This window comes from Dryobates pubescens, chromosome 19, assembly GCF_014839835.1.
Source record: "Dryobates pubescens isolate bDryPub1 chromosome 19, bDryPub1.pri, whole genome shotgun sequence".
NCBI classification, from domain to species: Eukaryota; Metazoa; Chordata; class Aves; order Piciformes; family Picidae; genus Dryobates; species Dryobates pubescens.
This window is the reverse complement of record NC_071630.1, coordinates 19,413,518-19,434,363: the sequence shown is the minus strand read 5'-3', so window position 1 is coordinate 19,434,363 and position 20,846 is coordinate 19,413,518. Positions and strand designations below refer to the sequence as shown.

General features: G+C 43.3%; 1 protein-coding gene across 5 annotated transcripts in view; it reads left to right on the top strand.

Annotated features, from left to right (window-relative positions):
• The first annotated feature begins 14,439 nt into the window (after nucleotides 1–14,439).
• SALL1 (spalt like transcription factor 1) overlaps nucleotides 14,440–20,846 on the top strand; it is a 16,785-nt gene continuing 10,378 nt past the window's right edge. The window contains exons 1-2 of one of the 5 annotated variants that reach the window (XM_054169931.1): nucleotides 14,440–15,001; nucleotides 17,212–17,304. In XM_054169931.1, coding sequence (XP_054025906.1) covers nucleotides 17,229–17,304 — 76 coding nt within the window. In that variant the 5' untranslated portion in view covers nucleotides 14,440–15,001; nucleotides 17,212–17,228. Of the gene's footprint in view, nucleotides 15,002–16,218; nucleotides 16,242–16,792; nucleotides 17,120–17,211; nucleotides 17,305–18,361; nucleotides 18,551–20,846 lie in introns of those variants that run through there. The other 4 variants (XM_054169933.1, XM_054169930.1, XM_009903744.2 and 1 more) reach the window with 4 other exon arrangements.

The following is a 20,846-nucleotide window of genomic DNA, read 5'->3' as shown; positions in this document are numbered from 1 at the left end:
AATTAACTGATCAAACTTTTTTTGCAACTTTTATGCCCTAGCACAGTGCTTTGTTAAGATATCTGGTTTAGGCCATTATGGCAGGATTAAGCCTGAGTAAAGCAGTACAGCCTACCTCAACGGGGATCCACTGACACACCTTACTGAGCATCTGGCATGTCTCTCTACAGAGATTTTGTTCTCTCTTCAGGTTCCATTGGATGGTTTAACAGCATTTGATGCTGTAGTGTTCCTTTAGATTACCTTGAATCCCACTGGAGATTTTAGATTGTATATGTCTGGATTTGATTAGCTTTATCAATGTGTTTGCTTCTTCTGTTTTTCTCCTCTGCCAACTGCCTTAACTCTTTTTTCACCCAAGACAAGATCTCATTCCCCAGTGAGATACAATTAAAATACGCTTTAGAAACAGTCTTTGACATCATCTTCTGACAATGTCTGACTCACATTAAGGTATAAATTTCCCAGGTCTGGTTAGCAGTTTTCTGTGGAAAACAATAAATGCACATTCCATGCAAAGCATAAGGACAAGAAAGATGACCGGTTGGTTTCTCTTAGCTGACACCGAAAACAATTGTGACCACGGCCTTCTTTTTAATATCATAGCTTCTTCAAGGACATAACTGCCTTTTGTCCAACAGTTTCATTTAAACCAGACCAAAACAATAAAGATGGACACTTTGATTGGCATCCACCATATTAATTGAATTAATTTTGACTTTCATTCTAACAAAAAGCAAATGCAGTACTGGGTGTTAAATAAAATAAGGTGATGCTTTATCTAAACAACCCTCTTAGTTTTTGCTTCACCTTGAGTTTCTCATTTGAGTCCAACCAGAAGCATTGAAATGCTGTCAGCTACTCTTTCACTGAGGCTTCTGGTCCAGGGCATCACTGCAGTCATCCACCTGTCCAAGATGTGGCCCTTACATCCTCACTATGTCCTGCCAAATCCTGTATGTGCTCAGAGTTTCACTAGGCTGCAGGTTGTAGCCACGTGGCACAGGTTTAAGGGCTCCATGGGGATCAGGTAATGTTCAGACATCTGAAAAGGACAATGCTCTCTGAACAGAGTGAACTTTTGAACTTTCTTGAGTTTTTGATATAATGTTACGCTTCAGATTTCTAAACCCAAACCAGAAGAAAACACAAGCGTGCTTGCTTGCTTTTTTTTTTCTGATTGTGCTCTAAGACCTTTTACCTATAAACAGATGGTGCACAATTCTGTGGGTTTTCCCCACATTTGATGAACACATATCAAGTCCATTTACATAAGCATGGAAAATATTAAAATGACTACCAGCTCTGTGTAGTGTAAGGCACCTGGAGCACGTAGCTGCCAGCAAGCTTCTGAGGTGAGGATATTCTGGCAAACAGTCACAGCTCTGGAGACTGGGCCATTTTTGACTCAGGTTATTGCATCTTTTGACACCTAGAGACATGTTCACCTCTGACCCAGAAACATCTGCAACATCAGACTATAAAAATGGGAATGGAAATGTAGCCTTTCCCCCCACCCCACCCCCCCATTTTTATTTTCCGTTCAAAAGGGGTTTTAAAATGCCTATGAAATGTACAATTGCTTTTTTGCCATAGTTGCAAAACTCATTTCATTTGCATTTGTAGCAAATTTCCAGAGTTGAAAAGCTAATACAATAACCCACTTTGTGGACCACAGTCCAAAGCAATGAGCGCAGCACTGCCTGCACCCCTAAGGCTTGAGGCAAACAGGGGCATCTGCCACAGTGGCCAGCCTTGTTCTCCCCAACTTTTTCTCTCCAGATTACATTGCCTGCAAAATTCTTGCATATCCTGGCTTTCCTTCCTAGAATAACAGTGACTCATTTTTGCTCACCAAGACCTAACTTTTGCTCCTTCAGTGAAGACAAAGTTTAAATTTCTGGACCATTACTGCTGCTCCTCTGACACGTCCCATCATCAGAATACCAGCTCTGCTGGGGACTGCACAGGTGACTATGCTTTCTTATATGAGATATCAATATACTAATACAAATTTAAGCCTTTCTTGTTATGAACTGCTGCTGAAATTTATATGCACATAGATTTATTTATTTTTTTTTAACTTGATTTTGCCTACTGACTTCTGGCAGATAAAAAAACTGAGCTGGCAATTTTCTGTGTGTCAGTTTGCCCTCCTGTAGAGTGAATTTGTATGCTTTGTAGTAGAATGTGACTATCCTTGGATGAATGACACTATAGAAATCCCCAGAATTATTATTTTGATTTTTAGCTATGGTATAATGTAGTAAATTTCTTGTTTCATTTAACATGAGAGGTAGTGTATAGGGCAGAGCAACGTAATGTTGAAAGCTGTCACTGAGTTTGCCAAAATTAACACATTTCCCATGGGATTAAAAAACCCCCAACAATAACAAAACCAAAACAAAACAACCCCAACACACACTTTGGAAAAGTTTCTCTTTTCTGAGTACAGACATTTTATGTTAGAGCCTTAGAGCTGATTCTATCTCTCCTAAGTTATAAACCCTTATGGATGTACCATAAACATGTCCACCTAATGCAGAGAAAAGCAGATTAATTGATCACAGTAATATATTCTTATCCACTGAATAAGAGCATTCCACATATTGTTTCTTGTTTTGTTTCTGGCTTGTAAATCTTCATTGTAGAATACAAATGAAAATGACCCAAATATGTATTATTTATGAATAGGATTCTCAGATATTATGCTTTAGATTGATTGTGTTAGACAGGATATAACAGGAGCACAATAAGTCAATGAAAAATAAAAAGCAGCAAAAATGTTCCATGCTAAAAATGTAGTTCTAGTGACACCCCTTATATAGTAAAGGACATTTCCAACACATTGACATTTATATTTATCATGACTCTCTGTGTGATTTACAGTTGTCTGAGGTACTGAATATCAGGAATATCCATGCACATACACATCCCTTTTGAGTGATGGTAAGTCATAGACTACTGCATTGCCCCCTCATACAGCAAGCATTTCCTCCCCTTTTTATTTTTCTTCTCTAGCTTCAGGGAGGCAAAGGAAGCAGTAGATCAATATGGTGTCTTGACTGAAGTTGCCTGCAGCACTTCCATTTCTCAGACTGGACACTGATGCTAACTATCAATAGCAATAAGAGGCTGTCTCAGACAGAATTAAGGCTCCTTCTTCTGCATGGCTGTCTAGTGCTTACTGATAAACATCTTGTGTACAGGATTGCAACAAATAAACCATTTCAAGTGTGCAAACTAGCCACTGTCATTCTTCCCCTTGCTCTGGGGTGAAGGGACTGATAGTTATTTTCATACAGCTGATAACATGTCAGATAAGGGTACAGACAGGCAATAGTACAAAGGCATAATGCTGTAAAGTGTGCTAAGATCACTGATGAAATTCTCTGTGCTCCTGTAGAAACCCTGTGACAGCAAAAGACAAAAATATTGACTTATGTTTAAACTACTTAAAAGATGATACAGATAAATTTAACTATTTATTAACCTCTGATTTTTAGGTAATGTTACAGACATCCTGCCAAGATGTTTTATTCAGATGTTATTGATTTTTACCAGTCCTCTGAATTTGCAAATTCAGGCTGGATGCAGCTATGATATAGATGGGGCGGTGTCAGGCAGCATCGTGGTCACTTGTCATTTGACCCAAGCTACACACAATGCTCATTTTGCTAATTTTGGAAGAACTGAGCCTCTTTAGTCTCCCTCCCTGCAAAAATCAATTTCTCTGCTGAGCTATAGTTCTGTTGTGCATTCCTTGTTTTCAGCACGAATAAGGATGAAGAATCAGGTTCATAACCTCCCCCATAAAATCACCATTAAAATGCCCTAGCCGAGATCTTCTTGGTGGTAAGTCCTGTTCTAACTCTGCTTGAGTCAGATGTTCAGTAGAGTTGTGGCAATTTACATCAAATGAAGATCTCATATGCTAATCAGGGTTTATTCCTCTTTTCATTCTGCCTTAACTGACTAGGAATGGGGGAAGTGGTTCAGATGCTCTAGTGGAAAATCAACAGAGCCTTATTTCATATCCTCCCTCGGTGGAGCTCTAACCATTTACAGGAGCAAACAATTTGGCTCTGAGACATCTCCAGCTTTATATGAAGTGGTGCTTTTCAGATTAGAAAACTGGTTTTCTCAGGGAAATTTCAGTGATCCATTTTGAGTTTCAGATTGTGCCAAAGAAAATGTTTAAATAACATTGTTTTATTTCATAATAATTTTTTCATTAACAAAGGCTGATGGGTTTCATAGGATGAGATTGTTCTGAAGATTGTCCTGCTGCTGCTGAATGCTTAAATTAAGGTGGTTAGTGAGAGAATAAACCTAGAGCTTCCCGGACTTTAGTGACCAGGTATGAATAACCCTATTAAAAATATTTGCATAAGAAGATTCCTGAATATATGCCTATGAATGCATATAGTGGCTTTGGAAGGTGTGAAATAAAATGTTAAATGGAATTTAGTTTAGAAAAAACACCTACTACAACTTGTAGATGAATTGCTTACTGACAGACATTTTCACTGTTTTTGTCTCTACCACATGCTGTAACCAGACTTGCCCACCACACAAGAGCATTCTGGGGGTGGACTAGTTAATGTGTGTACTTTGCTCAGAATCAGTGCTGTTGTTAATTGTCCCTCGGTATAGAATATGTACATTTTACATTAATATCCTGATTAATGAGACAGAGCATGAAGTTTCTAGCTAGGGAAGCTGGAATTTCAGAAATACTTTGGCTCTTCACTTTGATTACTTTCTGGCTGGAGAGCTGGAGTCAAACTAATTCATTTTGTAAACATTACTAGTCATTCATGTACAGTACATGGCATGAATCAGTGTAGGACAGTCAAATGGGTGCAAGTTCAAAAGTCCACATGAAAATGTCTGTTTCACTGTATACAGTATAATCCCTATAAGTAAGAAGGATCGTATCTGTACTCTTTACTCAGACAAAATTCTCCCTGAAAAACAAAATAAATAAAAAATTGGGAGAATTCCTAAAGAAAGATGAAAACAAGGGTCCTAACTGTTTGCTAATGAGCAGTCTACCCTCTGCACCCCAACAGTCAGCTTTCAATAAATATTTATTCAGCCATAGCCTCAGCATTTCAGCACAAATATCAGGCCACAACCTCAGCTAGTCTAAATTGACATAGTCCTATTTTCTTCAGTGGCATTACAGTGATTTACCATAGCTAAACTTCTCCTTTAATTTTTTCCCTCTTCATGCCTGTGGCAGAGTATGCTCTGCATACTTGTTTCAGCTGAGGGGCAGATCAATTTTAAAGTAAAAATTAAATTAAAACCCAAACTCTTTCTCACATGGAAATTTCTCCGCAGTTTTAAAAGAGGCTCAGCAAGATGGAAGATGTTACAAAGGTGACCACGAGATTTCTGTAGCACAACAGTACTAGATGAGCTGGACTGCTAAGGCAGAAAGCCATTAAAAAAAAAAAAAAAAAAAAAAAAAATAGTAATTAAGGGTTTTTGTTAAAAAAGAGATTTAGTATGTATACATCCACACATACATAGAATCCGGTTTTACTGCTCCCACTGAAGAACTCTGTTGTGTGTTAGTTTTAACAGCAGTTATGCAGAGGTATAAGTACACAGTTGTGTATTAGAATAGTTCTTTCCCAATGTCATTAAGACAGAATTCCTTAAAAATACATTGTTTTCTTTTCCACCCCCACCCCCCCCCCCAGTTTGTCAAGATAAGAACATTAGTAGAGTAACTTTTTCCCCCAATGGCAAGTTGAAGCTGAAGACAGAAATGGATTACATTACATATTTTCTACACAAGCATAGGGATTAATTTAAATGATCCCCCTAAATCAAAGTAACTAGACTTTCTGGCAGCCTTTAAAGTTAAATGAATGTTTATTCTTGCCATCAAGTGTAGCTTTTGGGACATCCTGCAAGACCACTCAAACGAGATGATCTAAAGATATTTATATAAAATAAGCCAAAGTCAAGATGCTTGCAATGATGTTGTGAAGAAAATGGAGATATTTAAAAGTAGATAATATTTTGCCTAACAAACTCAGAGTAAAAGATGCAGAACTGTTCCCACTGTGCTGTTGGTGTCTAGAGATTAGGGCTTGTTTATTAACTATTGGTCTCGTGATTTCAAAACTAGACTTCATACAGAAGAGTTCTCTTCTGTGGCTTGTATGTTCTCCTAGGTCTGGTTTCCCCTCTTTTAGGGACACAGAAAAGCTAGCTTTGAGAATACATTTAGAATGCCTTTCAAATGTTTCTTATCAAAGTTGACAAGAAGTACCTATTACTTGCAGAGATTTCAATGTGGGTTTTCTGTAGAAGAAAATTAAATCAGGTCATGAGATGTAATAAACCAGATGTGGGGTTTCCAAATATATTTGCTGTCTTTCATGGTTAATACTTTTTGAAGTGCACTACTAAAATGCTGCATAAATGTAAAACCTGGTTTGCCTCTGATGGCTGTGATTGACTAAAACAGGAGGTAATGTTCTTGGAGATATTTAGCTTCTGATAATTCAGCCACACAGACGGCCTCTGATTTTCCTTTTTTAAAGTATTTTTTTTTCCTGGAGGGCTCTTTTCACATCTACCAAAAAAAAAACACCCTTGAAAACTAGATATTTCTTTATATCTGAAATTCACAGCATGTATTCCTGTTAAATTGCCACCTTAGAGGTCTTTTTTTAAATTTCATTGAAAATGCATATTAAATCAAAGTGATAGACACATGTAATGTAAAATGTCTGTCAACAATTAGAATCCCATTTGGAAGTTTGTAAAGCATAACAATTTTAAATGAATTTAAATTGAGAAGGAAAGTTTTTAGATTGAGAAGGAAAGTTTTAGCCTGCAGTACTGCAATTCTGTACAGCACAAATCCAGATTTGTTTGCCCTTTTCTGAATGAAAAAGAAAGAAAAGAGTCAGAGCTTCTAATACACTTAGTTCACCATCATGTCAGTCAAGTGGTTTCACTCTTTCCATGATAAAGCCCAAATTGCATTGATTATTTGAAAGATATAATAAAGCAGTAAATATGTAGATGATATAGCCCAATGTAAAACTGATTTTCTGCCACAGAATTATAGACTAAGCCCAGGTTGGATGGGGAATCTGGACTAGAAAGGCCATCCAGTCTCACCTGGAAACCTAGAATACATTGCAGTTGAACCACTTAAATTTGTGGGCTATGTATTGAAAACTAGTTTTTATTAGGATAGACTATCCAGTAATACCCATATGGTTTGGGGGGGGGGGGGGGGAGTTTAGAGGGAAATGCTTTACAAAATTTTCATTATATTCTTCTAAGATGATGACCAGTGTTATGCACAAACCTCCTGGACATCCTGAGATCATAAGATCCACAGACAAACAGGACCACTACAGCACTGAGGGCAAGCGCCTCCAAGGCAGCTTTGTCCTTGCCCACATGGCCACACCTCTGAGGATCTGCCTACAAAGATAGGGACTCAGACTGGCAGTCAAAGGGGTACAAGGTCTGAACTGACACCTGGATTTTCCCAGACTCTTGGACCTACCAAAATTGGGGGTTGTATTAAGGTTTACAGCTAATATTTATTGAATACAATGTAAACACCTGCAATATGGTTTGTCATAAAATGAAAGTATATTCAATTAATTTCAAATTTTCTAGCATATTTGTTTTTAGCTTCATAATGTGAGTGTTGCCAAACAGTATTTCATAATGTCATCTTTCTAGACTGAAATTAGTGTAATCTTGTAGATAGATGCCAATGCTTCAAGCACGGAACACTGCATTCCCTGTAGTGATACATAGCTCCTCTAAGCAGATACACGTCCAGTGCTAATATACTTATGTATATTTCTTCCAGATTAAATTCTGTCTGATTCTAGACATACCAGCTATCACTTTGATTGATTTTATGAGAATGACAATAAGGAAGCTGAATAATAAGATATGCAAAGTATATTCAACAGTTCATTCCTGAAAGGAGAGTCAATCGTGTGAGAACTTTCTGTAGAGTGTTACTGGCTACAATTATTGCAAAAATAATTGTGTGCTATCATTAAAAAAAAAAAAAAAAAGGTGAATTACCAGTAACAGTTTTTTACTTCAGTTATTTAGTATTTATATAGTCTTTGAGTAATCCCCTTGAAAAGCCAAGATTACCTGTGATTAGCAGATTGGAACAGGTGGTTTAAGGAGCTGTACTCCTAAACTGTCAGAGTTGTTTTACTTACAGAAGCAGTGAGTGGTTTCCAAGTCACTAGCAAACTCCTGCAGGCTTCTCTGAATATGGCAACCAGCACCAGTTACATTACAGGATTTTGTTGCTCTAGGCAAAACATTAAACATAGGCCCCTCACAAGGCACAGTCACTAGCACAAGAAAGTGTTACTAAACATTTTGCAGCCCCAGGCAGCTGCGTGCTGTGTGAAGGTGGTGGCAGTGCTGGCCCTGAATGTAGATTTACCTATCTCTCCCCCATTAGGCTCCCGTCCATATCACTTTTTACCTTTGCACTGAGTTTACCTAATTGCTTCTGCTCAGTGTGACTCCCATCACTGAACACAGGCAGGTCTTGTCCTACTTTAGAGCAATCCATTACCAGTGGGGCAAAGGAGCAGCAGGTCTGGCAGCCCTTGGAGAGCAACACTGGCTGAAATTGAATTCTGCTCTTAGAGAATTCTAGGAATGAAACAAAGAGTAAGTGAATGATACTGCTCGAACAGAGTGAGTGCAGCAGTGTTATTGTGCTGTGAGATTATATGTACAGTGTCAGAGAAAACAGTGCTGACAAGGGAGGAGGGAATGAACCATATTTATCCTCTGTTTAATTACACTTAATTCAGTGCATTTATAATGCATTTGGCTCTATGTTTTCATGAAACTGTTATTTTTACATGTTATAGTGTTGCTTGTGCTTTCATAAAGCATAAAAATGAAAGCTGCTTCAACTGCAGGAGAAGCCAGGTTGAGTAAACTTTAGAGGCAGAGCAAGTGACTTCAAGCCCTACGATGTGTAGGAGTGTAAAGGTATGCAGTTGTCAATGACACATTTTAACAAGAGACATCTTACTTAGAGGTATGGTATTTACATCCTAAGCATTGTCAGCGATGCCTTCTCTAAAGCATTTTTGTGTGTAACAATTGTTTATGCTCATCTGAAGTTAGTAATGGGCCTGATCTGGCACACGCACACAAATACAGCTCCTCTCAGAAATCACTTTGTATAGACTGGGGGCTTAGATGCATATTCTATTTGCAAACAGCTGGAACGACTTAAGAAGTTACCACACCATGCACTGTTGCCCCATACAGGAGATTTCCATCCCTTGCTTGTGGAGGAAGTCATGCAAACATTTCTGCTAATGCTAGCGCAACAGGGGCTGGAAGAGTCCATCCGCAACTGCCCCAGCTCAGTTGGTGGGACAGTGGCTTCCTGGCATGGGGCAGTGACAGATGGTGGTCAGAAACAACTTACTTGATTATCACCAGCGCCTGCTGGATATTTGCCCATATGCAGCTCTAGACTGAAACACTGCCCATGATGCCCTGTCAGTGCTCTGCCTCCTGCACAAGGATGAATTTCAACAAAGATGTTTAGGACTGGGCGCTTGCGTTGCAAACTTCTGAGGACAAAAGTGGCTCTTCATGATGTATTCTTGAGCTTTGCAAATGGATGTAGAGTAAGCACTGGTGTTTGATACAAGTTCTTCCTAAATGTACTATGTTCTCTTATATTCAAGTATGATTCTCCCCTTGTTGCTTTGCCTGTTGTAGTACTTACATGAAGTAATTGTTGAATTGCTGAACCAGTGCAGACTGGACCTATATTTGTCTTCACATGTATGATTTTTTGCCACAAATGCCTTTAGTATGATCTAAAATTTTCTCAAGCTTTAAATTCTTATTCAGTCACCTCTTCTAGGGTGTCAGTGACTAGGAGTGAGCTCAGAAGAGCTTAAAGACTGTGTACAGTCCTGAGGAGAGTCAGCTAGACTGCAGAAAGCTGCTTACAGCATGCAAATAAATGTGCTCTGCAATCCTGAACACTCCATTTGAAATGGAATCTGAAGTTGTGTGAAGAAGGACCGAAACACAGAATATATAACACAGGGTGAGATTCAAGAAATAGTTTGTACAGCCACGCTGAAAGTAAAAAACAATTTCACTAAATCCAAATACAGTTTCTGGATTTGTGAGGAAGAGTCTTTCTAAAGTCTCTTTTTAAGGATTGCTCTTTGCATCTTGTGACTTTAGCTTTGCTTAGGGAAGGAAAGGAAATTTTCTAAGTGGGAACTGAATGATCTTGGGTTTATGGAGCTGCAGTTTACAAGGCTGTCTCTGTCACTGATACAGTATCTGGCTGGCAGCTCCAGTGTTCAACTCTTCCCCCTCTTCCCTGCTGCAGAATTATTCCAAGAAATCAGAAACTTCTGTTGTTACCTTTTGAAGTAGGTGATGGCTGCTGTTGCCATCTGAACATTAAATGATCACTAATGGGAAGAAAAGAGAACTGCAGAAATGTGGCTGGGGGATCATATTGCTCCATGAGGAAATAGGCTCCCCACAAGATCCAGATAATGTGTGTGTAAGTCTGTGAGTAAATATATTCACACACAGAGGGATATGATTTGCACACTGTCATTGCAGACCTATTCTATTAACAGGATGGTCAAAACTGAGGACAGAAGGTGGACGGTGAGGACTCTGCTTAGCCCAGGCATGGAAAGCAGAACGTTATCCATGAGGCATTTACTTTATTGTAAGTAGCAGCTGCCAAGCCAGCTTTTTGTGCTGATGCAGTGTATGACAATTTTCACGTTGTAAACACCATATATTAATCAGGGCACTTCAATATTATGCAAACAAATGTTTGTGCTTACAAATAATTCCACTATGTTAGAATCAAAAATTTGCCCTGAAATTGAGAGGGGTGGTTGGGTTCATTTTATCAGTCAAGAAATTTGGGACTCTAGAGGCAACATTTCCCCTGAGGTTTGTGACATCTTTATCCCATTATCACTGCATATTCTCCAGATTAAAATGAAACTTTGAAATTTAAATAAAAATGCACACTCAGTAAATATGATTTGACACTGAAAATCCTTTTTTGACAACCACAGGTCTTACTTCATTAGGTGATTCTCGTGTCGAAAACCATCCATAGGTTCTGTTTCAGAGAAAAATGCCACGTGAAATGTTGCCCTTGTTATTTTGACAACCTACAGAATGTGGTGTCATTTTCTTTCAAAGGTAAGCAAGTCCTAAGGAACACTTATTTAAGGACCCTTCTCCTACCCCCCTACCCCACCCCCCCCCACCCCCCACATATCCAGTTATGACTATGAAGTTTTCCTACTGTATGAATGCACTTTTCTTAAGGAGGAAATTTTGGCTGATAGCTAGTTAAATCTTATCATTCAATACCAGATATATTTTTTCGTGACTCCTCTTATGACATTTACGTATTTCAGTGTCTACTGTTTTGTTTTTCTTTTTCTACTCGGCATTATTTCTGTGATGAGAGACATCACAATATATCTTTGGAGGGTGTCTTTACAGCCCAGGATGATTTCTAAAATTTTATATCTATGTCAGGAGAAATCTCTGTCACTTCCTTTCTAAAATTCTGGGTTTCTGGTGGAAGCTGGGATCCACTGCAATATTTTAAAAACAAAACAGTAATTACACTGGGATGTAAAGGCATTTGGCTTGCAGAGCAAACTTCTCCCATGGCATCACATAAAATTCTTGGCTCTCTATAGATCTTATAGACTCATTCTTACATGACAACCACTGTGTTACAAACTGGTGGGAAGATTTCTGATACAAGCAGCCTACCTGAAACACCCTCTATTTCTTGAACCTAACAAAAGTGTATAAAGAATAGAGTGATGCCTTGGGATTAATAATAATACTGAAATAAAAACACTTTCTGAAGTGTATGGTATTCAATTTAAATTAAAAAAAAAAAAAAGACATTTATTTTATAATAAGAAATAGGACATTCTGCTATTAATAAAACATAGCAAATAGAGGAAATAATGGTAGGCTTTAGGATGTGAGAGTATCTGTAATTACTGGCACTTTCTAGGTTCTCTGTGTAGTCTTGTAAAAGTGCATAGAAGTCTTTTTGCAGCGCTGTGTATTTAGCTTTCTGAATGTTGGTTGCTTTTTTTATTGCCTGGTGTGCTGTACGTACAGAATAGTTGCCTGTATGCTGATGTAGGATATTGCTGGTATTTTTTTATTCCTTGTTTTTTAACTCTCTTCCCCACCCCCGGGGTGGGGGAAGAACTTTCCATCCAGCTTGTTTGCTTCGTGATTTATGTGTAAATTGACGGAGTTGTTCAGAGGCATTCGTGTTAAATTTGAAACAAACATATTTAATGCTTGTGTTGTAATAAAACAGCTAAAAGAGCAGATTAAAAAGATATGCACAGAGGGGTCTGATTGATTGAGCGATTGATTTTACTACTTTTCCCATAGGTGGGTGGTGATGGCTGTAAATCTCTTGATAATCATTTCAGAAGCATCTTCATCAATAGACTCAAAAGGTGTGAAAATTTGCCAGCCACCAGGTCAAACAAAAGGCAGTAAATGTGTATAGAAAGGATTGGATTAAATAATCCCACCTTGGCCGGTTATAGCATCAGTCATGTTCGTTTTTATCTGGGGTGTGGGGGAGTTCCCCATCACTGCGATTCTCTGGGATTTAGGGGAGAGAGGAGGAGGCTCTTTCCCTCTTTTTTTTTTTTCCTTTTTCCTCTGGCTCAACCCGCTTTGCTTACGATTTAATTACGTGGCTATAAGCTTGTGTTTGTGAGCAATGATCAATTATAAATTGTCAGTAATAAGGGAGAAGAATTTAATTCTGGTGCCCCTGGAATTCCTGGAGAATTATTATTAGAAAATTAATTTTTTTTTAAAAAAATACAGGGGGGGAGGGGCGGGGGGGGGGGGGGGGGGAGAACTGACAGTATGACCACAAAAGTAGTCATACCCACAGTTATAGGTCTTGCAGTGTCCGTATGGAATGGCATGATCCAGGATATTGATAATCAAATACCAGATAGCTGGTGCTCGCTGTCCCTGGGTAGCTGCGCCCCAGGACTGTCTCAAAAGTTTATTATACAGCGGACCACAAAGCCAAGTTCCCAGCTGACTGCAGCATCTGGAAGCCCCTAATTACACACACTTCTAAAATACATGTAACCTGTGCTAGTTGGAAAACGATTTGTTGGAGAGGTCACTGTAGCGACGTCTGAAACTCTTGTGCAGTATCTTTCTTAGTTTAAAATAAAAGGGGGACGGGAAGGATAGGGAGGGGGCAAAAGGCGAACATAGGAGACGACGAGGAAGAAAGGAAAATAAATCCAACAACACAGCAAAACAACTTGTCCTGTTAACTGAAAAGTGGGTATTTCTGCAGCACAGAAATGAGAATGGTTCGGTTAGACGGAGAGAGCTTTCTCCTGGCAATGATTTGGCGGCCATACGGAGACGGAGCGGAGTCGCAGGTTGGGCTGACTTCGGGGTGCTTTCCCCGGCAGAACGGCTTGTCCCGCACTCTCCGCCCGCAAAGCTGCTACGGGGCTGCACGCTCGCAAAAATATGAAATCAATTGGATTTCCCCCTACCACCACCCCCCTCCACACAACCCCCCCCAATCGTTATTAATGATGTATGGTAACTATGTGAGGATTGTGCAGCTTTTAACCCCTGCGTAATAGGGGTGTGGGTTTTGTTAGCAAACCTTAATAACAATAATCCGGTCTAGTGTGTTGCATCTCATTGAAATCGTCTCTCAGCAGAATGAACTGCAAATTATCCCCTGTTTACCATCTCCCTTCTGTGCTCATCTCAATGAACTGGAGATCGATTCCCACCACGGGTGTCTTCCAGCCAGGCTGATTTGCATTGAAGCACACTAGAAAGCCTCCCACCTCCATTAAAAAGAATAATCTGGGGGGGGGGGAGGGGGGGGCGGAAATCTCCAAGGTGTGGCAGGGAGGGAAAAATATCTGTCACTGTCATTGGGAGCTTCGAGAGGGAAAACTCAAGATCAGACTATTTACGCTTGTGAACTCTCACAAGTTCTATTAGAGAGAATGACGTTTAATTGATGTATTGCTATCAACGGCAATAGAGACCGATTTTTCTCTAGCCCTGGCAATGTTGCTCTGCCCCCACCATTTCCCCACCCAGCCGGCCCCCAGTGAAGGAGAGGAAAACAAACAATAAATAATCAGGCAGCCCTAGATGAAATACCAGGAGCTGCTTTATACACTAGTGAGGGGGAAGAGAAACGGGGGGAAGAGAAAAAAAAAAAAGTTATAAAAATTATTTTTCCAGATTATTTTTTCCTTTGATCCACTGTTTTTCTTCTCGTTTTTGCTGTTGTTGCTTATCAATTACTGGTCCACGGCCGTCTTTTTCCAGCCACGAACCAAAGGTACTGCTCATCTGGGGAAATTTTTCTTAAGGTTAATCGTCAAATGTGTAATGAAATTGCAAACGAGAATAATTTTGGGGAAGTGGCTAGATTAGAAACGTGGGGAGCTAACGGAGTGTTGGGTATAGTTAGAACTACAGACGCAGAGGTGTAAATAGATCGACGTGGGCATTTTGTGGTCATCTACGTGTGGCTGGTTGTAAGAAAAGTGTGCATTTGTATACGCTCAGGTTCGGTTTCCATCCCACTGTCTCAGGGTAAAGCAGAGTGTCAGCCTGCACTGAGTGTATCCATCTCTGCCGAAACATCTCTTTAAATATTCAGTGAAAAATAATGTCATGTGAAGTACCACCTATAGCAAGATTATTATCTTCATTCTTCAACATCATCCCCGCTGATAGCTTCGTTTGTCTTTTTCTCAAATTCTACTGTACCAAATACTGCGGGGAGGGAGGGGGCTCGCCCTGTGCAGAAATGAAAAGAAGCGTCAGTGACCACGTTGCAACACTGACTAAATACAGGAGTGGCACCTGGGAGGCTTTGTCGGTTCGTATGTGTTTGTTTGGTTGGGGTTTTTTTGCGGCTGCTGTTTTTTTTCACCCTTCTTGCTAAACGTTTTACAGTCTCTTTCGTTTAATAACGAGGAGAAATCGCGAGTGAGCCGGCTGCTCGAACGGCAAGATTTCTCCCTTGCTCACTTCTCTCTCTCGCTCTCTAGGTTTTACCGGCTCATTTGAAATTGAAATGAGTTGTATCTGATCAGCCTCTTGCTTTTACAGAGAGTTTGTTAATATTAATATGGGAAAAAGGAGTAGCTTCTATAGAAGAGTAAATAATCCAGCGGGGGTAGTGGGAGGAGAGAGCACTAGATGGGTCGGGGTGGAGGAAAACGTCTGCGCTCCCGCTTCTAGCAGCTCGGCTCATTGCACAGCAACTTTCTGTGCGCGGACCGCAGTCACTTGAGGAGTGCGGAGAACAGAGAGCGTCGTGAGCGCAACACGCCCTGTACCCGCGGTGTATGCGTTTCGGTAGACAGACGAGCAATTAAAAATAGTGTTGTCTGTAGACACCTTGCAAATACACTTTTCATTGCAAGATCGTAAAGTTTATTTGTAAGAGGTTCCTCCTCTGGAAGTAACAGCCAGGCGTTCAAGTTTGATGCATGATTATTATTACATGACAGGAGAGCGCTGCTAGCACGGTTCTGCTACTCCGAGTGCTCAGTACCAGGACAAACTACGAACAGGGGGGCGCGCACGGGCACAGGGACAGCCGGACCGGGGCGGCTCTGCCCGGCGCAACCCCAGTGACCGCCCCGCCGCGCAGCCCAGAGGCAGAGTGAGCAGAGCTCGGCCGGCCCCCTCCGGGCGCCTGTGGCGGCTCTGTCTACGCGCGCACTCGGCCCGGCGGCTCCTGCGCGGGGCACCGCGGCCGCTACGCAACCCCTCGCCAGCCTCACCGCGGCCGGACCTGTCTCCGGCGGGCAGATGCGCAGCGCTCCCGCGTCCGAAGGGAAAACAAAAGTCAGGAGTAATGCCGCGGGAATGCGGAGGCACCCGGGGAAGGAAAGGAAAAGGGGAGAAGCCTGTAGGGATGGGAAGGGCGGCCAGGGTGCAGAGCTGGGCCCGCTCCACTACCGCTGGCACCAGCCTTCCCCGGGCGGCGGCGGGCGGATTGACTCCGGGCACAGCCAACTGGCGCGGCGCGGCCGACGGGGGCGGAGCGGCCGCCTGGTCCGCCCGCCGCTCCCAGCGGCGCTCCCTTAATTGTCCTGGGAATGTGTGAGGTAAAAAACAAACCCTTCCTATTTTCAGCACCCCTTGGGCCCGTGATATATGGGAAGGGGGGGTGGGAGATGTCGGGCAAGAGCTGGGGGAGGGCGAGAATGGCTCTTTATTTGCAAATGCGGGAACAAGAGGAAAAAAAAAATACCAAACCAAACAAAAACAGACGAAACTTTTTTTGCAGCAGCAGCAGCATCAGTGGGACGGAGCGAGCGGCAGTGCACCGGGCCGGGCGGCAACCAGAGCCAGGCCCGGAGCGGGATCTCCCGCGCAGACACTTGCCAAGCATCGCCGGGGCGCAGGGCCGCCCCTTCGGGCCCGTTGCTCCCCGCCGACCGCCCCTCATCCGTGCGTCCTCCCCTCAATCGATTATTGCTTACACTGCCCTCCCTCCGCGGGTCAGGGCTTGGGGTTAGACTGGGGAAGAAGCGCGCTTCTTCTTTCCTTTTTTTTTTTTTTTTTTTTTTTTTTTTAAATATTGGAAAGAAAGAAGAAGGGGAGGGGGGGGGGGAAAGTAGCGTAAAACGGCGGGAGGGCGGAGGGAGGCGCGGGGAGCCCGTCGGGGCTGCAGGAAGGGGCGAGGGGAGACACATTCCTATAGTAACCGGGATGGCGCGATGCAGCCCCAGCTGGTTGCTAAGAGGGTTAAACTGTATCCAAACAGCTTTGGGGAAATCCAGCCCCTTCTCCTGCCACATGGATCGACTCATTGGGTGGGAGCGGCGGAGAGACAAGGGTCTCCAGCAAATCAGCGCCTAATTGATTAAGGCGAGCTGGTTTGAATAGAGCTGGCCATGTGCCAATCGCCTTTCAAAGAGCCCCTCTATGATTAATCGCAATGCATTATTGATAATCATAATTATAGCAGGACACATGCGCGGTGCGCGGAGGATTGGGGAGGCTGGGGGGGGGAGGCTCGATTTCCGTAATTTTGAGAAGATTTTTTTTTAGTAATTTTTTATTCTGCCCCAGCTGATGTTTGAGCCAGCATGTCGCGGAGAAAGCAGGCGAAGCCTCAGCATTTCCAATCCGACCCCGATCTGGCCTTGTTATCACAGCGAAATGGTGAGTTCTTCTTCTCTCCCTCGCACACATTTTAACACAAACACACACAAAATAGATCAACTTACCTTGCGGGGAGACGGGACCGCGTTGGGCAGCGGAGCGGGACAGCTGGATCTGCTGGAGTTACGTGCGGGGGGGGTGTCCTTCGGGGATTTTGATCCAAGTTCTTGGCTTTTATTTTATTATATTTTTTTTTAACTCAGTGTTTTGTTTCGCCTGTTTCTTAACGAAACTCCAAACTCTTTCCGTTTTTTGATGTTTTTCCTCCGCCCTCCCCCCGCGGGGCGGTCTGGCATCCTGAGCCTGCGGGAGATGGATCCGCGCCCCCCGCGCCTTTCTCCGTGCCCCGCGGAGCGGGGAAACAAAGTGGGGCTGCCGCGGGGTGGCTGAGCCAGGAGCCCCCGCGGGACGGATGTGCCGTCCGGCCACACACGCTGCCCGCACCATCCCCCCGAAAGGGGCGGAAAACAGCCCCAGGCACCCACTTTCTTGCCTCTCCGCCACCCCCCGCTTCCCAGCACCCTTGCGGACCCTGGCGCTCCCGCACCCCCCCACTACCCCGCAGTCTCGCCGAGCGGGGTACGCAGCCCCTTCGCCGAGCAGCCTTGGCCTCTGGCTGCACCGAGAGCTTCCTGGAGGCGAAAAAGTTACCGCCGCCGGGCCGGGCCGCCGGGCCGGGCCGGCACGGGGATCGCCCCCTCCCGGGAGCCGCCGCGCCGGAGAGGGGCTCCGCGACCCCTGGCGCAGAAGCTCCGAGTAGCGCGGAGCTTCTTTTCTGTCCCTAAAGTTGTGACTTTTTTGTTGGTGGTGTGCTTTTTTTTTTTTTTTTTCCCTTTCCTCTGTCTCCTCCTCCCCTCCAAGTCGGTGAGCGAGGAATAAGCGCTGGCTTTGTGTCCGCCAGGATTTGGAGAAGGATCGTGTGAAACAGCCTTTTTTTTTTTTTTTTTTTAATTTATTCCTTCCCTCTTTTCTTCCTACCTTTTTCCTCCCTCTCCGGGAGAAGGGGAATTTCGGAGAAGTTCGCTGCAGCCCGGTGGGCGGTTGAGTGGGGACGTGCTCCTACCTGTACCGGGACCCGGGGTGACAAGTGGTCGGCGGGAGCTGCGGCCGGGAAGGCAGGGGCTGCCGGGGGCAGCGTTTTCCCCTTGCTCACCGCGGCCGGCTCCCCCAGTGGCCATGAGGGCGGGCGCCGCGGGGCTGCGCCGGGACCGGCCGGCGGCGGGGCAGAAGCGCTTCGGCCCGGCAGGTAAGGGCTGGCCGGGGCGCGGCGGTGGCCTCTTCGTCAACCGGCCGCGCCGGCCGAGAGCACCTCGGGCTTCCCTCTCAACTTTCCAAGGAAGCGCTGGCGAGGGGCCCTCCGCAGCCGTGGCTGTTCCGCGCTCCGGAGGTGCCTGCTGCCCTGTGTCTCGCCGAGCTGCCCCCGGGAGCAGCTGGGCCGTGTTGTGGTGCCCGCGCCCCTCGGCTGCTCGGGGTCGGAACACGGGGACAGGGTCCGGGCTCCGCGCATAAATCAAGTCGGAAAGTTTGCAGGATGTTGTCCTGCCTCTGCGAGCTCTTAACCGGGCTTCCAAAATCCCTGGGCCGCCCACTTAGCAAACCAGCAAACACATCAGCAGTCGCTTCGTGTAGCTCTGCCGAAACTTTCGTAAAAGTAATCTGGTTCCTACGAGGAGACTTTAGCTTTTCGGATGAGTTTTGTGCTCTTTGAGTGCACTCGAGTTTTGCCGTTTGCTCAGTGTAATCCCCTTCCTCATTTCAGTAAACATACTTAGTTCTCTTTCGATATTATTTCTACTTCCGCTTGAAATTTGGAGCAGAAGTTAGGGAAAACGTTAGGCTTTTATTTGTCTTTCCTCGGCCTCGTATGAAAGAATTCAGAACTCCTAAAGTAAGCAGAGAGGGAAAGACAAGAAGGATTTTTCTCATCTTCACTTTGTATGATGGCACCCTTTGACGTTTGCCGTCTTTTTTGTTTTTATCAGACGGAACAGGTCAAACACCCCCAAGTATCTTTTTTAAAAGTAGCCTTTCTCCTCTGGTTTTGCGCTTTTGATCTGATTCTGCACATCATTTTCAAATGAAAGACAGTGGGAGTGTGAGAAAGGAATGTTAACTGAGCAGTTTTCCTGCCTGATGCTAAAAGATGTATTTGAATAAGTTAGATTTTGCCTGAAATGATGCCACGGAAGTGAAGCTTTTTGTTGAGTTTGCGTGGCTATTGTAAGTTAAATAAGTGAATTACGAAGTTGGGTTTGTTTTGTTTTTTTAAAACACCTAGTCGTTTCTCAGGAAAAGCAGTAAGCTGTGCTGTACAGTCTGCAGAGGTCTTCCCCTGCCCTTCTCAGTAATGGGTTTAGGTTATAGCTGGTTTACATGGTTGGACGATAAGTTTTGAGTAAGTTGCCTTGAGGGTGTGTTTTGTAATGGTTTTTCAGGATTCAGAACGCTGTAATAATACTAGCATAGAGTTACCCTCTACCTTTCCTGGGTCCCCAGCCCTGGCAGCAGCTTTACACTTGAGCAAGGCTGGGTGGGTGAGCCGCAGTGAGGACGAGTTTGAATTATGTACTCTGAGACTGCAAAACAAAGCCTCGAAATTCAGAGCGCTCCATTCTTCTCCTAAGTTTGCGCAGGGTTCAGGCAGACGTAGTATTGCTAGTTCCTGACACACTTGCAGCAGCATGCTGCTGGGTAGCGTTTTGAGTGGATGTATAGAGAGGCCTCCTAAAAATTTCTTGCATCTGACTCAAATTCTGGTGTGTTAAAACTTTTTGCTATGGTTTCATATCTAAAGAGCGATAGGAAAAAGTTCCTCAAAGTGCAACAGCATGGGTTTATGTTTTTTTTTCTTTTACTGCTCTTGCTTTCTTTTTAAGTTTGAAACTCATGCATTTCACTCTTAGCAGGAAGACTTCCCACTTAAAATGCATTTTTGGTGCAATCAGTGGATAACTAAGTTTAGCCTTGTAAAATCCTATGTATGTGCACGTGATAAAGTTCATATTGGATTAACCAGGGCAGCTCTCAGATTAATAGCAGAAATTACTTGCAGCGTAAATTATATTCAACAAGTAACTAATTACTGGTAGGAAGTGGGCAGGAGATTGTGGGATTATTTCCTTTTGTTAATAACTGCAGCCACTTTCACGACATTTCTGACATTTCAGAGTGATTTTTATTTTTTTTTAAGAGCTGACTGGAATTGTGATCCCAACTGTAAAAGAATATTCTAGGGGTGTAATTCTCTGGGGTAAAAGTTGCATTGGAGAAATAAGGCAGCTAGATGTTGAGGAAGAGAGCGTACTCGCTGGCCTTCCATAGAAAGGGTTGTCGGAACCAGTGCCTTTTCATGTCAATAATGGATTTTGGTAAACTCCGGCTGCAGCATTACGATCATCCATGTAATTGTTACTGGGCCCATGAAACGAGAGAAATTATGATCGCTTTCTTTAGTAAGATCTGAAGGACAGGGTGCTTAAGAGAAATAATTGCTTAGTTAGGCTGCTTGTAGTTTGTTACATAATTAGGCCTTTTTGTGCGAT